General features: G+C 49.5%; 1 protein-coding gene across 1 annotated transcript in view; it reads right to left on the bottom strand.

Annotated features, from left to right (window-relative positions):
• Window positions 1–300: 300 nt before the first annotated feature.
• LOC146190139 (ras GTPase-activating-like protein IQGAP1) overlaps window positions 301–13998 on the bottom strand; it is a 30177-nt gene continuing 16479 nt past the window's right edge. Inside the window, exons 6-15 of the mRNA XM_084604867.1 lie at window positions 13244–13582; window positions 12097–12416; window positions 11181–11607; window positions 10368–10982; window positions 9973–10208; window positions 7858–8029; window positions 5765–5980; window positions 4588–4818; window positions 3220–3473; window positions 301–2030 (exon numbers count right to left, since the gene is read on the bottom strand). Coding sequence (XP_084460993.1) covers window positions 1724–2030; window positions 3220–3473; window positions 4588–4818; window positions 5765–5980; window positions 7858–8029; window positions 9973–10208; window positions 10368–10982; window positions 11181–11607; window positions 12097–12416; window positions 13244–13582 — 3117 coding nt within the window. The 3' untranslated portion in view covers window positions 301–1723. The remainder of the gene's footprint in view (window positions 2031–3219; window positions 3474–4587; window positions 4819–5764; window positions 5981–7857; window positions 8030–9972; window positions 10209–10367; window positions 10983–11180; window positions 11608–12096; window positions 12417–13243; window positions 13583–13998) is intronic.

The following is a 13998-nucleotide window of genomic DNA, read 5'->3' as shown; positions in this document are numbered from 1 at the left end:
GTGCAAAGTGCTTCCCGGTATACTGCATGATCGGCGCTTAAAAAATCTTCCCTGCAACAGCCAAGCTACACACTGCGAGATTCCTTCTGAACTCAATGAAAGTTTTGAGGCCAGAAAGCAAATGTCGCATGTCATGGTCTTCCCAAGACAAGGCAAACTGCGATGAGCTCCGTAAACTGCGGTTCTCTCTATAGTAGTAGGTCAAGAGTGAATGCTAAGACAAAATATAGCAATCTTAATCGAAGGGAACCAATTAGACCCTCGGGCGTCGCCGCTGACCCTGCGGAGTGAAATCACTCCTCACGCATTAAAATATTTATTGATGACTTATAAGATGCACAAGTACGGCAGAGCCGATCTCTATGCACCACCGTACGTAATACGCATTGTGCACATAGGCACTCGTTAATGAAATAAAACCGATTTCTCAAACAAAAATAAAAGTCTAAAACCGTCCGACTTGAGCTCAAGTCGGCAACAACCAACGAGCGCTATGTAAACCAAGTCTCAATTTCCACCACTGAACGTTTGGCTACGACGGAAATGCGTATGTTATTTCCAGCCAACATGTCGTGGTGAACAGCACTTTACGTGCAAAACAAAACGCGTACGCACAAGTTGCAAAACGTAAGGTGAAAGCCACAGTCTACAAAGAACACGCCCATCTCATGAACCAACGCTCGTAAATTAATTCAATTCCTCCTAGGGTCGTGTCAAAAAGTGTGTGCTACATGAGTATGAGAGTGGCATAGGCAACAGTTCAGTTCCTGTAGGCAGCCTTCGTTGCCAAGTGTCACTTGGAAGCTTCAGCTTCACAGGAAAGTTGAGCAAAGCGGCCCAACTGAGCGACCACAAGAGGAGCTCGTCCACTACGGTGTCTGTCATACATCGTCACTGGCAGGCAAAATGTCACATCGTCAACGCTTGGATCGGCAATCGCTACTGAAATAAGTGTGTACATGAAAGGAACACAAGCAAAGGTAGAGTGCCACTGTGGCCCTTGAACATTCCTCCTCCCCACATGCTGCCTGCAAAAAAATAACAGCACAAATTTTCATTCACTGATTTCTCTATAATTTACATATATTTGACCGGAAAGCAAGGATAGAAAGAAAAAAAGCTCACAGCGGCAACTTGCTGAACAGCACTCAAGTGAACAAACATGTTACGAAGCAAAATCAGCTCGAAGTTCATGAGAAACGAAATGTTTCGTCAACTTCGACACCAAACTAGCGATGGAAAACAAGGCTGTCGGCTGGATAGGAAAATAAGCCTCAATAAATTGCGGTAACAAGTATAATTCAGACTATTTCGCAGGTCTTGTCACGCACTGTCTTCATTCCTCTGCAGCACAGGCGGATTTTCTCAATCCGAAAGTCCTCCAGTCGAAATCAACTCGCCAAGTTCGAAAAATCAGCACTACAAAATAAAACAAAAGAAAAAAAAACATTAAGCATAATTTAGGACACCGGTAGCATCGTAGCATTATCACCGCCACTCAGTTTTACAGTTCGCTTTTCTGTGAATTTATAGAAAGAAAAAAAAAAAAAGACAGGCACTCCCGAGGTCGCGCACAGCAGTCTCCCACTTGAGCATGCGACTGACGCCCGGTTTAGTGACCGGAAATGACCAGGAGTGTTCCGACGATGCGCCTTTGCAAGCCACTGCATCGCGCAACCAAAGGAGAGTTGATCCGTCCGACTCTAGGCGCAGGTGTAGTGCACTACTTTCCGTAGAATTTCTTGTTGAGGAAGAAGAGGAGCAGATTGTTGTTGACGCGCGCCCTCTCGCAGAGGTTGGTGACGGCGACGCCCTCGTACTGCTGGCGCAGCAGGTACTGGATGTCGATGGTGACCTCGTCAGCGCTGACGCCCAGGAACTTTGCACGCACGGTGAACACGCCGGCGCGATCAGTGGGCGCAATCTCGAAGCTGACACTCTTCAACTGCGATGTCTCGAGGCCCTCGACCTCGAGCAGGATGCCTTTCTCGTGCAGCTTCCAGCCGGAGTACTTGAGGGGCGCGCGAGACCTGCGCCGGAAAGAAAGCGTTTGCTGCGAAACCACAAGGGTTGATTTGGTTTAGCATTCGTGGGGGTTGACTTCTCAAAGCGACTGAGGCTATGCGAGACGCCGCGTAGTGGACAGCTTCAGAAATTTTGACCACCTGGGGTCCTTTAAAGTGCACTGACATCGCACAGCACACACGGGCGTCTAGCTTTATCACCTCCATCGAAAAGCAGCCGCTGCGGCCGGGATTCAATCCTGCATCCTGGGGCCCTCTATAGTCGGCAGCTCTACGGCGGGATGCGGGACCAAAAGGATTAGACCTCCAGTCCACCTGTTCTGGTCCAATTTGCAGCCCTTTACTGGCAGCGTGAGAAATGTGAAGTTCTTAATGCCACTGGACGTGGCGCGGTAATCGCACAAAATCGGGTCTCATCCTAAGGAAATTAACTGACGTCGCGTCATTGACTGGGAGACCAATGGCGGCCAGCGACCGGCGCCAAACTCCAAAGGGCCTCTTGGCCCTCATGTAAAGACACTATTGGAATATAAGTGATTAAGACGTGTAGTTCGGTTAGAAGTCAAGCATGCTAGCGACGCTTGTAATTCTTTGTCAAATATGCTCATAACAGGGCTGATGTCATCAAAACAGAAAAAAAATCGAATATAATCTAAGTAAAAATAAAGCAATACAAGAAATGAAACGATATATGAACGAAATTCTCGATGAGACTTCATACCTTCACTGCACGTAAGCACTGCAGTGAAGTGCTCAGGAAAATGTGTTAATGTGCGTGGTAACCATATCAGCGTATACCGTTACGACACGCTCTAGCTGTGGCAACCACACCAGCACATCGCCAAAGACGCACTCACTAGCCGCCGTGCGATACAAGCAGATCGCATAAGATCTGGCTGTGGTAGCACAATGAATGCACGAGCTGCCATGGGGTAGCACAGAATGAACACACTGCAGCCAGACAGATTCAAAGCGGGAACTAGGTGTCAAATGTGGCCAAAGACATTACCTGTGAGTGACATATAGCAGGCGGCTGTCGGGTGCAGGAAGTATAATGGCCATCACAGTCAGTCGACGCCATTGGCTCGAGGCCTCCTTAGAGGGTATTCACCACCACGTCATTAGACGGATCGCGTTTTACTATACTATGTCGAGCAGCTATCGCTGTATAACACTTATTTCCGAGGAAGCTTACTTGAGCGGCCTCAGTTGACTGTCGCCGCTCGGCTGGCCGACGGGCCCGAAGGACTGGCGGCGGGACTTGCCCGCCGACAGCCTGGCCAGGCAGGCGTCCACGTACCGCCGGTAGTAGTCGAGGGTTTCTTCATAGTAGCGCGTTTTGACATCCAGCTTGCCCTGCGTGGCTACCAGGTGGGCCAGCTCTTTACGGCGGTTGACACGGCGGTTGCGCTTCTGCAGGATGTCCGTCGCGATGCTGTTCATCACTGCCTGCGAGTTCACACAAGATGGCACATATCAACAAGCAGACGATTACTACACCCGACAAGGGAAAATCGCTCTCGATCGCTGCGTTTTGCAGCAGCAGCCATCGCCATAAGTTTATAATCTAAAAAGCTAGCCATTAGCTTGCAAACGTCGGAACAGTTTTGTGTACGTGCGTTCGTGGATCGGTTAAGCATCATCCACTTAAAACAGTAACAAGCAGTCCTCATAGATGTGGGTGTGACTAGTTAGAGTCGAATGGTCGGAAAATTTTAGGGTTCAAGTTTCTCAGCCATATACATGTCCACTGCAGTAGACATACCAAGAAAGAGCCAGATCACCAAGTTTTAACGAGAATAACAACTCCATGGCGTAAGTGCCTCTCTCATGGATGCAACACTTATAATTCGCCGTATAATGCCCAGCAGTAAATCTCATTGAACAGTATACTTTTCACAGAAACTGCATATACCGGCTACTGCCGGTATATGCAGTAATTGTCACCACTGCACTTGCCACACGCAAATTAAAGATGAACTGCAGCACAGTCCGTCCGGTTCCTTTCCCGATATAATGCGAAAGCGCTCCACTTCAGTGCGAAAGGCGGCGCGAGCGTGTCGCGAAACCAGCATCACATGTGACATCATGATATGTCACGTCAGCTTGACATTGCTGATAGTCACGCCGACAGGGGACGGCCGCGGAACCATTACGCTGTGATGTACGTCACTTTCTCTGTTCGTTCTGACGCGGCCGTTGTCGCATCATATGCAGACGGAATTTCTGCATTGGAGAGCATAGAGCAGAAGATGGTGACTTCGCCTCCCACAGGCTCACTTCGATGGAGACGACAAGCTAGGTGTTCGGGTGGTGTGCGATGTCCGTGCACGTTAAAGAAACTCAGGTGGTCTAAATTTCCGGAGCCCTCCACTACAGCGTCTCTCACAGCGTGAGTCTCTCTGGGACGTTAAACCCCATAAACCGAACAAAACTTCTCCATTGTCCTCAGATTCCTCTCTTCCGACCAACAGGGCGTGAGAACACCGAAAACACGCAGGACAATGGACAGCATAGGAAAGGGCGATCTTATAAAAGTAGGCGTGACGTTCACAATGCTCACCTGGTAGTCGTCGCTGGCCGAGGTAAGGCCACGTGCTTCAAGAACGTTAAGGTTGCGCAGCAGCGCCTTGCGGAAGGCCGACAGGGAGCCATACTTCCGGCGGCCAAGGAGACTTGCAGTGGACATCTTAGGCACGCGCACGGTGGCTTGCACCTCCAGGAAGGCACGCTCAAGGTTGGGTCCGGCTTCGCAGTGCAGTATCTCGTCCACAGTGCTGGCATGCGGGAATACCTGGCAAAATCATCGCCGGTAAAAATAGTTCAGGCGTCAACTGTGACTGACTGACGTTCACGTACTTCGCAGGACTAAGCTTCGGATTATATAATTGGCTATGGAGAAATCAGCCACGGAATACCAGGCATTTCACAGAGACCGGTCACTATTTGATAGAACTGATGCCCTTTATTAGGGCATGAAGGCGACCAGCAGCGTAACCAGTGTTGGCGTACATCAGAAAAAATGCTAATGATGTTACCCGATATCTCATAATAGCAGCAATATAGCCATACTATGATTTGTGGCTAGGCGTGAGTGATTGCCGTATACCCCCTCCATCGGAACTGCGGGACAGGCGCCTTTGAATGAGGGCGCTGGGGCCGTTGCTTATAGAACGAGTTTTCCGAAAGCGCACGTCTTTTAACGAGGTAGCTGAAATTCGCAGTATGACACGGTCACTGTCAACGGCTGGCTACAAACACGTAGCATGCAACCATGCAGGCACCTAATAGTTGAAAATGTAAATATCAGAAATCAACTAACAAGTATAGTTACACAATTTTTTTTTACACGCTTACACGTATATGTGCTATGGCGTTACCGTCTGCATATATCAAAAACCTATTTTTAAAAATTAGTGGACTGCTTCTCCGACAAATTTAATTGTTACATTCTTCCGAAGCATGTTAAACATCTTAATTAATGGCCATGTTGACGTGTGGTTAATTCGTTTAGTGCCTAGCAGTTCAGACTGTAGAAGGGCCTTTGGTCCCATCCGAGAGAGCAGCAGCAACGGTAGCTTGTCACATGATTTGCACTTAAAGACACCAGCATTTCACCGTATTTCTTTCACGCGATCGCCACTCATTCACTGTGTGGGCTGCGACTTAATGGCGTACTGAAGCTTGTTTTGTCAATGAGAACTTATCCCAAACTTTATTTGCCTGTAGCCATGGCTTACCTTGAGAAGCTCGACAAGCATGTACTTTGTGTCCCTGAGCAGCTGGTCAGACTCGGGCGTGTCCTGTTCCTCCTCGGAGAATTTTCCGTATAGGGACAGCGAGACTTTAGTAGAAGAGAGAACGGCGACATCAGTGGCGTCCGCACTATCGCCTCCGACCAGGTCCTCCAGCGTTGGCTCAGGACCGAGGTCATCCAGGAGGGCGTGCAGGGGATCCTTGGAAGAACCCACAAAAGCGCACGAAAGTCAAAACCGATGTCTGCTCGTCACTGGAGGTGAGGCAACGTAAACGATCAAACGCGCACAGGCTCTTGCAAGGATTAGTGAGAGGGAACGCCGAATTTTGACGCTCCGACCGGTACGGTAGATCTGAGGCACGTTCTGACAAGTTTTCGGTGGGTACTACATTAAGACGACGCAGTTGAGGAGAGCATGCTGCCGGGCTAGTTGGTGATCCATGAAGTAAAGAAATTAGCACAAAAACGAAGAGCAATGGACGAAGAAAGACACCTGAGACTATGGACGATTCTTCGTTCATTGTTCTTTATTTTTGCTCTAATTTCTTCACTACATTAAGACATAGTCGCTATTCTGGTGTAATTTCCTCAAAACGATTGTTCTGCCAAAATACTTGGTGCATGCATACATTGCGCTGTACTCACAGGAAAATTACGCCACAATGGCAAAATTGAACAGAATAATTTCTTCCTAAGCGCGCTGCGGAACAATTTCTGCACCTTATACCCAAGGCTTCGTTTACGGACTTTTTTCTCCAGAACTTCAGGAATAAAAATCTCAATATTCTTTTTGTTCCAATTCCGGTGCAGGTCAGGTCAGCTAGATAAATTTTTTCATTTTTGTGGGGCCTGGTTTGGGGCAGAACGTTTTCTATAAGCGATCTTTTATGCCGGAGGGGGGGGGGGGGCACACACACTTAAAAATGTCCGCTATATACTCATTACATCATAAACGCGAAAGTTGTAAGCACACGCAGGCAGTTCTATAATGCTACCGAATTGGATTTTTCTGCACACGTACTATTATTTCGTCTGTGCACCGCCTTCCACTGCAAAATAATTTGTCAACATAACGGCATCATAATTTTGCAAGAGTCGTAAAGCTGGCCTAGCTGTACAAAGTTTGGTAAAGTGGCGCTGATTAAATGTCACTTGGGCGGACGCTTTACGGAGTAGCTCGCTTCTACAAAGTGCTTTTCGCAATCAAATTAAATATCGTCATGAATGTAGGAATCTAGGTGTACGAGCCCTATCTGAACGAAAAGACACTTACCCAGTCTAAAAGACTACGGAAAATTTTGTGAAAATTTCTGTGCGGTTTTTAATCGTGAACCAGTTAAAATAGCTTAAACAGCAGGAACGTCCGATTTTCGTGTATTACAGCAGAAAAAATGTGTATACTACAGACTGCAGGAAGGTACTACAGAAAATCCTACCAAAGTACAAAAAGTATTACAAAGAAGTGATGTCATGAAGCAATATTTGGTTTAACGTCCCAAAGCTATATACTCAGGCCATGAGAGATGTTAAAGTGGAGGGCTCCGGAAGTTTCGACTGGCTGAAGTTTTTAAACGTGCAGCGACATTGCACACACGATACGTAGCTTTCTTTTAAAACTTAGTTCGAGATAAACATGGGATCTACGCTATTTGTTATAGTTAAATGCTTCGTGCAGGAAAATTACTATCGCGAGCAAAAATAGGAGATCCCTGCTAGCTTGGTCCAGGATCATGCCGAACTACATGCTGGTGCCATGATGGCGCAAGAGACTGGCGCAGTCTGCCGTTTAACGAAGCACTTCGATGACAGTGCGCCGACCGCGGCACCATAAGCTGCTTCGTCAGATGGCGCCCGCATGGAGATGATTCGGGAACAAGCTGGCAGGGTTCACGATTACTTGAGATTAGCACTTCAGGGTTTTCGCGAATACTGCGTCAAAACATGAAGCACCTCATTATCCTGCCCTTACGTGTCCTATAGGGTACAAACAAGTTTTCAATCGATTTTCAACAGATCAGATCGGGATGCAAGAGTCAAGTAGTGTGTTTTATCTGAATGGGGAAAGTGAATAGAAACCTTTGGGTCCGGCGCGATGTCGTCCCTGTGCTCGAGCAGTAGCCGGTGGGTGCTGCGCAGCTCGAGCGCCGTGAGCGTGATGGTGGGCGGCGTGATGTACGTGGCCTCCGAGTAGCTGTCCACGCTGAAGCGATCCTCGAGCTCCGGAACATCGCACGCGTCCACGAAGAACCTGACATTTTTGTTTCAGACGTGGACACAATGCAGTATAGACGATAAGTCTAAGGTTCGCATCCCGCAATAGGCAAGGGTGGGTCGTGTTAGGCAATGTCTAGAACAACCACCAAGCTCATATGGTAATGTATATAGGAGGAACGGCAGAATGTAGGCGGTGGAGGAGAGATTAGGAAATGGCACAGGAGACAGCTGAAGGGTTATATGACAGAAAAGTTGATAACGATGAAGCCACAGTCTACTCGTACTAAATAAGTGCCTTCCCAATAGCACAATAGTCGAATGTGCCACTAAAAAAAAAAAAAATTATGCATTACACTGGAGCGGCCGCCGAGGCCAGGATTTGATCCCGCGTCATTGGGGACAGTAGTCGAGCGCCGTAACCACTGCGCCACTCCGGCGGGGTGTTCAGATTTCTGTCCGCCGACCGTGTCCGCAGCAGTTGTAATTGAGAAGTGGTGCAGTGGTGGCGTAGCGGTAGAACATCCGCCTCGCATGCAAGAGGACCGCGGCTCAAATCCCGCTGCCGCGCCATTCTCGTGCTAGAAAAACTGGCCACCCTGTATACGCAGTGCCTGGTGTCATCGACGGTACCGGAATCATGGAAGAATGCAAACATTATCCTCATTCATAAGAAAGGGGACTCTAAGGACCTTAAAAATTACAGACCAGTCAGCTTACTACTGTCTGTTACGTATAAGGTATTTACTAAGGTAATCGCTAATTGAATCTGGACAACCTTAGACTGCAATCAAGCAAATGATCAAGCAGGTTTTAGGAAACGGTACTCTACTATCGATCATATCCATATCATCAACCAGGTGATAGAAAAATGCTCGGAATATAACCGGCCCTTATACATAGTGTCCCGTAGTGGTGACAAGGCCGCACACACCAAAAGAAGACACAGGCGTGATGGTACTGAAATAACTCATTATTGGGCTGACTTGCGCCCGCAAAAGAACTAAGCAACTCGGCGGCGGCGATAGCAACAAACGTGCTCGTCGATCGTCGAACAAAGATTTCCCGTCACACTCGTCAACGCTCAATTTAAAGGCTACTCAGAATAATCTAGATATGGTCGCAAACTGCTACTAGTACACCTACTAGTACACCCTGTAACACTGTGGAAACATACGCAAGTGATCGGAATCTTCGAGACAGATATCGGCGCATCTTTCGCGACAAAGAAAATGCTAACGCGTCGTATCGAGACGACGAGCATGAACAAACACGGGATACAGAATGAAACGTGTGTCAGAATCACAGTGATAAGGCCGCATGCCGGCGGCTGTAAAAAACAACAAATACAGTCTTGAAGGTTTCGCAGCAATAGCATTCATCGATTATGAAAAAGCATTTGACTCAGTTGAAACCTCGGTGGGGATGCAGGCATTGCGAAATCAGGGGGTAGACGAGCCGTACGTGAAAGTGCTGGAAGATATATATAGTGGCTGCACAGCAACCATAGTTCTGCATAAAGAAAGTAACAAAATTCCCATAAAGAAAGGTGTTAGGCAAGGAGACACAATCTCCCCAGTACTATTCACAGCTTGCTTACAGGAAGTATTCAGAGATTTGGAATGGGAGCAGTTAGGGATAAGGGTAGATGGAGAATACCTCAGTAATCAGCGATTTGCTGATGACATTGCCTTGCTAAGCAACTCGGGGGATGAACTGCAAATAATGATTGATGACCTAGACGGGAAAAGTAGAAAGGTAGGCTTGACAATCAATATGCCACCTCGGGTTCTTTAACGTGCACTGACATCCGACAGCACACAGACGCCTTACTTTTCGCCTCCATTGAAAAGTGGCCGGTGTGGCCGGGATTCGATCCCACATCCATGGGCAGAGCAGCCGAGCGCCCTAACCACTGCACGGCCACAGCGGGACAAAAGTAAGTTGCGCGTTTCTTTGCCATGGCGTAGAGAAACGCACCTGTGCAAGATGTCCCTGCAGGCCTCGACGAGGTTGTTGAGGCGCATCTGGTAGGGGTGTTGCTGACGGTATAGCACCCCCGACGTGGCGGAGCTGAGGATCTTCGAGATGGTGCCTAGGTTGCGTCGCTGCACATTGGTGACGGGGGATTCTGGTTCGAGCTTCACGACGCCGAACGTCTCCGGGGCCACGATGCCAGGGTTAAGGTAACGGTAGTACAGGATGTTGCCGATCACCTGCAGCCAGTATAGTTGGAATGGTCACAGCGTATACAGCCACCAAGTCTACAGCACAGCTATCAGCGGAAGGTGGCATTGTCGAATACGCGGAGTGACTCCTCCGCCACCAAAAATGACCGTTACATGCGAAAATGACGGAAGCAGTGCGCTCGTTACCTTTGTGATTTCCTCTCCCACCGACTCTGGGAACTTCTCCTCCAGAGCTTTCTTGAGGACCTTACAGAGGTACAACATTCCATACGGAATCTTGTTTTTGCTCTCGGCTATGGTTCTTGCGAACAGCCTAGCTCTGCCTTCCAGCTGGAGGACAGACGTGTGCAGCATCCTGTAGACATCGTTGTGCTGCAGAGCCTCCTCCTCAGTGACCTCGTAGCTCAGACCGCTGGGCTTCCCCGACGTGGTCTCCATGTCATTAACCCATTTCTTGTAGATGTCTACCGGGTTCAGGTCGATCTTCAGGTCGACGTCTTCCAGGACGCCCTTGACTAGAGGGGCGAGAAGCAGCTCGAGGCAGTTGTGGCCGCCCCTCGTGCGGAAGAAGCCGACCACCATGCGGACGACGAGCGGATTCCCGCGAAGGATATCCGAGGGCTTCTCCAGCTTAGAACGAACCTCCTCTTGAATTGCGAATCGGAATGTGCGGAGCAGAAGGTATTCGTCACGTGGCGTCGAGCCGTAGTTGTACACCGAGTAGATGACAGACTCGACGAAGTTGTTGGCCACGGCCGGAGGAATGGCGAAAATAAGTTTGGCCAGATAATGAGGGTCAACCTGGAGAAAATGAATAGGAATTGTAGAAAAACTAGCAGACGTCGACGCATGAATGCATGAAGTGATAGACATCTATCCGATGCATATCGTGTATGGAGCACTAACAACAGCTGTTCAGCTAGTCTAAGATGATTGTGCATTCCCAAACAGTTAGTACAAAATCGCACAGCATCTTAAGCTCTTTCCCTGTGCACATACCTGCAGCATGTAGAAGATATGCTGGTATGCTTCCAGCCTCTGGCGGCTCCGGCGACTAAGGGCAGTCAGTCCGCGTCCGGAAGTGTGGAGCCAGTCGGACTTTACGGCAGCCAGCGCAGTGTCCCGCTTGGAGCCCGTGACGTCCTCGAGCGTGATGCAATTGCGCACCAGCAAGCCAATGCGGATGTCCATCTGGAAGACCTCTTTCTCCAGCGCCTGGTTGTGGCGGATGGTGGCCACCACTTTCTCCTTTACTCGCTGCAGCTCCATCTCATCGGAGAGGTCGTGCTCGCTAATGTCCAGCATGTGCAGGAACCTCTGCAGCACCGGCACCGTGGGCGTCGCCTTGGTGATCAGCTCGTAGTCGCGGTACGCCCGATGACCCCGGTAGCGTGACTGAACGAACGTGATCTCGTCTTCGCGGCCCCTGTGCCGGTGTTCGACAAGATGATTATATTCTTACCATTTTACAGCTCATAGGTATGCATATGCGGGCTCCTCAAATTGCATATGCATCGCAGGCTATGTCATAACCGAATATGCATGCAGCGACCACCGGAGCCCGGACGAACGAGCGAACTCCCAGCAACTTTTTGTACGTCTACATCCCTTAAATATACATATAGGAATTATTTACAGTGGCACATTTTTGGCGAAGGCAGAAGCAGTCACCATAATAATGACAGCAGAAAAAAAAATCAACTGCAAGATCGCTCATCATCTCTTATGGTGAAAAATAAACGCATTACCGCACTTCCCACCTAGCTACGTTACCGCACTGTTCCAGTGGCCAAGCATGTAGCCTTGCCCAGAGCACTCGTTAATTGGACTGCATGGGCCGTTCATTTTTATGCCTGCATGGTCTTATGAACAAAGAAAGCCCAGTGGAAAGAAGCGCTTTCGAGGTAGCACCAACCTGTAGTGCTCGTAAAGGTCCAAGACTCTCCTCCGTGCAAGGTACCCGCGGGCGTACGACTGCAACCGTACTATGAACGGCACCAGGGCCTGAAGCTCGTAGAGCATCCGACGATACCGCCTGCGCTGCCGCACAGACCGGAACCAGGACTGCAATCGCACGATCTGCTCCAAGTGCTGGCAGTAAAAGGCGTACTGCTCGCGCACCGCGCAGCGGATGAGGAAGCCTCTCGCCCGGGCCTGCAGCCGCGTCAGCAGCGGCGCCAGCCGCGCCAAGGCGCGCTCTTCCTCCAGCCGCTCATTGACACGCAGAACAGTGTCCTGCAAAAAGATATGGTATATGCGATAGCAGTCATGCCAAGTGCAGTGAACATTATGAAGCTGCATGTAGGTTGTGAGACGCGCTGTAGTGGATGGCTCCGGATCAAAGGGTCCCCGAAGTGCTACTTGCGGTAATATTCTAATACAATAAATCTATAGAGGTGCTCCTATTTAAGTCAAATCTGAAAGCCTTGCATAGAGCTTATCTCCTGGCGGCCTCTCACGACCGATTGGGGCGACATATGTGACGTCACATAGGCTTGCTGGGGCGCCCGCTCATTGAGTGCTCCTCACGCGGGTGGGGCGTGATGGGACGCCGTCGCGACTTTTCTTGCGCGTCGGCGTGTGGAGAGCAGAAGCATCGTTTTTGATCGTCCATATATTCAGTGCTAATAAAGGTAGTTTAAACATTTTTGCGCGGCGTTGACGAATGATACCTGCGTACCGTGCGAGTTTCCTAGTTTTCGTAACTATCGTTTCATGTGCCCTAAAGTAGGACTACTAGTTCGTTAGAGTGCATAGACTGTACAGCACATGGATGTTCGTTAGGCCACCATAAAAATTGGACCGCTAACCAGTATTTGATTCGGCTATTAGCACCCGAGGGGTGTAGAGTTAGTGGAAACGTTCACTGCGTCGTTGTGTACCTCCTTCCACTCGTCTCTGTCCTTCTGCGCTGCTGCTTAAACATGATCACCAACTAGCCCAAACCTCCGTCCTTCTACAGTTCACTGCTGAATTCACGTAGAACGCCAGCAACTGACCAACCATGGTTGGTGGAATCGACCGTTACTGGCGTAGCAGTGCTGAACAGCGTGCAGGCGTACCCGCACATCATCCTGGGAGAGGAAGGACAGGTAGTCGGCCTTGGGCGTCAAGGACCATTCGCTGCGGAACTGCACCACGTTAAGGTTGAAGTAGAGCCCCGGTCGCACCAAGTAGGTGAACCACTCGATGGGCTCAAAAGCGAACGGCGCCCGCTTGTTGAGGTAGAGCTCGTGCAGCTCCTGCAAGTAGGCCACGGTGGCGGCCCCGTCGTCACCGCAGAACAGCGGCGCCACCTTGAGGCTCTCCAGGCCTCCGCGCGTGTCCTCGGTACTCTCGTTGCAGACGCCCACGTTGAGCGTCGCCAAGCCGATGCACATGTTGCTCGCCTCCACTGCGATCTGCGTAAAATGCACGGAATTGAAGGTTAAAAGCAGTGCTGCCGTTTTTAAGGCTATAGCTATGGCTAGCCATGATTTACGCCACTGCTCATTAAGAGAAGTCGTGAAGTGGCACCTTATGCTTAATGGTGTTTTAGTGGCCAATAGGCCGGCGGCGCATACTCTTCCTCCCGGTTTCCTCAGTGCCAGTCACGGGCCTTGAGGTACGCGTGGCGTTTGGCTCAGGGCATGGATTTTTCGCTCAGCTACTGCACTATCCATTTGTGGCATTGACATGATGCAATTTGCCCCGAAGAAAAAAATGCATTTATTCTCGATTACAGGAGAGGTAGTAAGCGTTAAATGACTCCTGACAAGAATGTAGAAGCAACGAGTTTTAGTTGGTTGGTTGGTTTGTGGGGTTTAACGTCCCAAAG

The sequence above is a fragment of the Amblyomma maculatum genome, chromosome 5 (assembly GCF_055883805.1).
Source record: "Amblyomma maculatum isolate TAMU_Amacu chromosome 5, ASM5588380v1, whole genome shotgun sequence".
NCBI classification, from domain to species: domain Eukaryota; kingdom Metazoa; phylum Arthropoda; class Arachnida; order Ixodida; family Ixodidae; genus Amblyomma; species Amblyomma maculatum.
The sequence above is the reverse complement of the archived record's forward strand: the minus strand, read 5'-3'. Positions and strand labels throughout refer to the sequence as shown.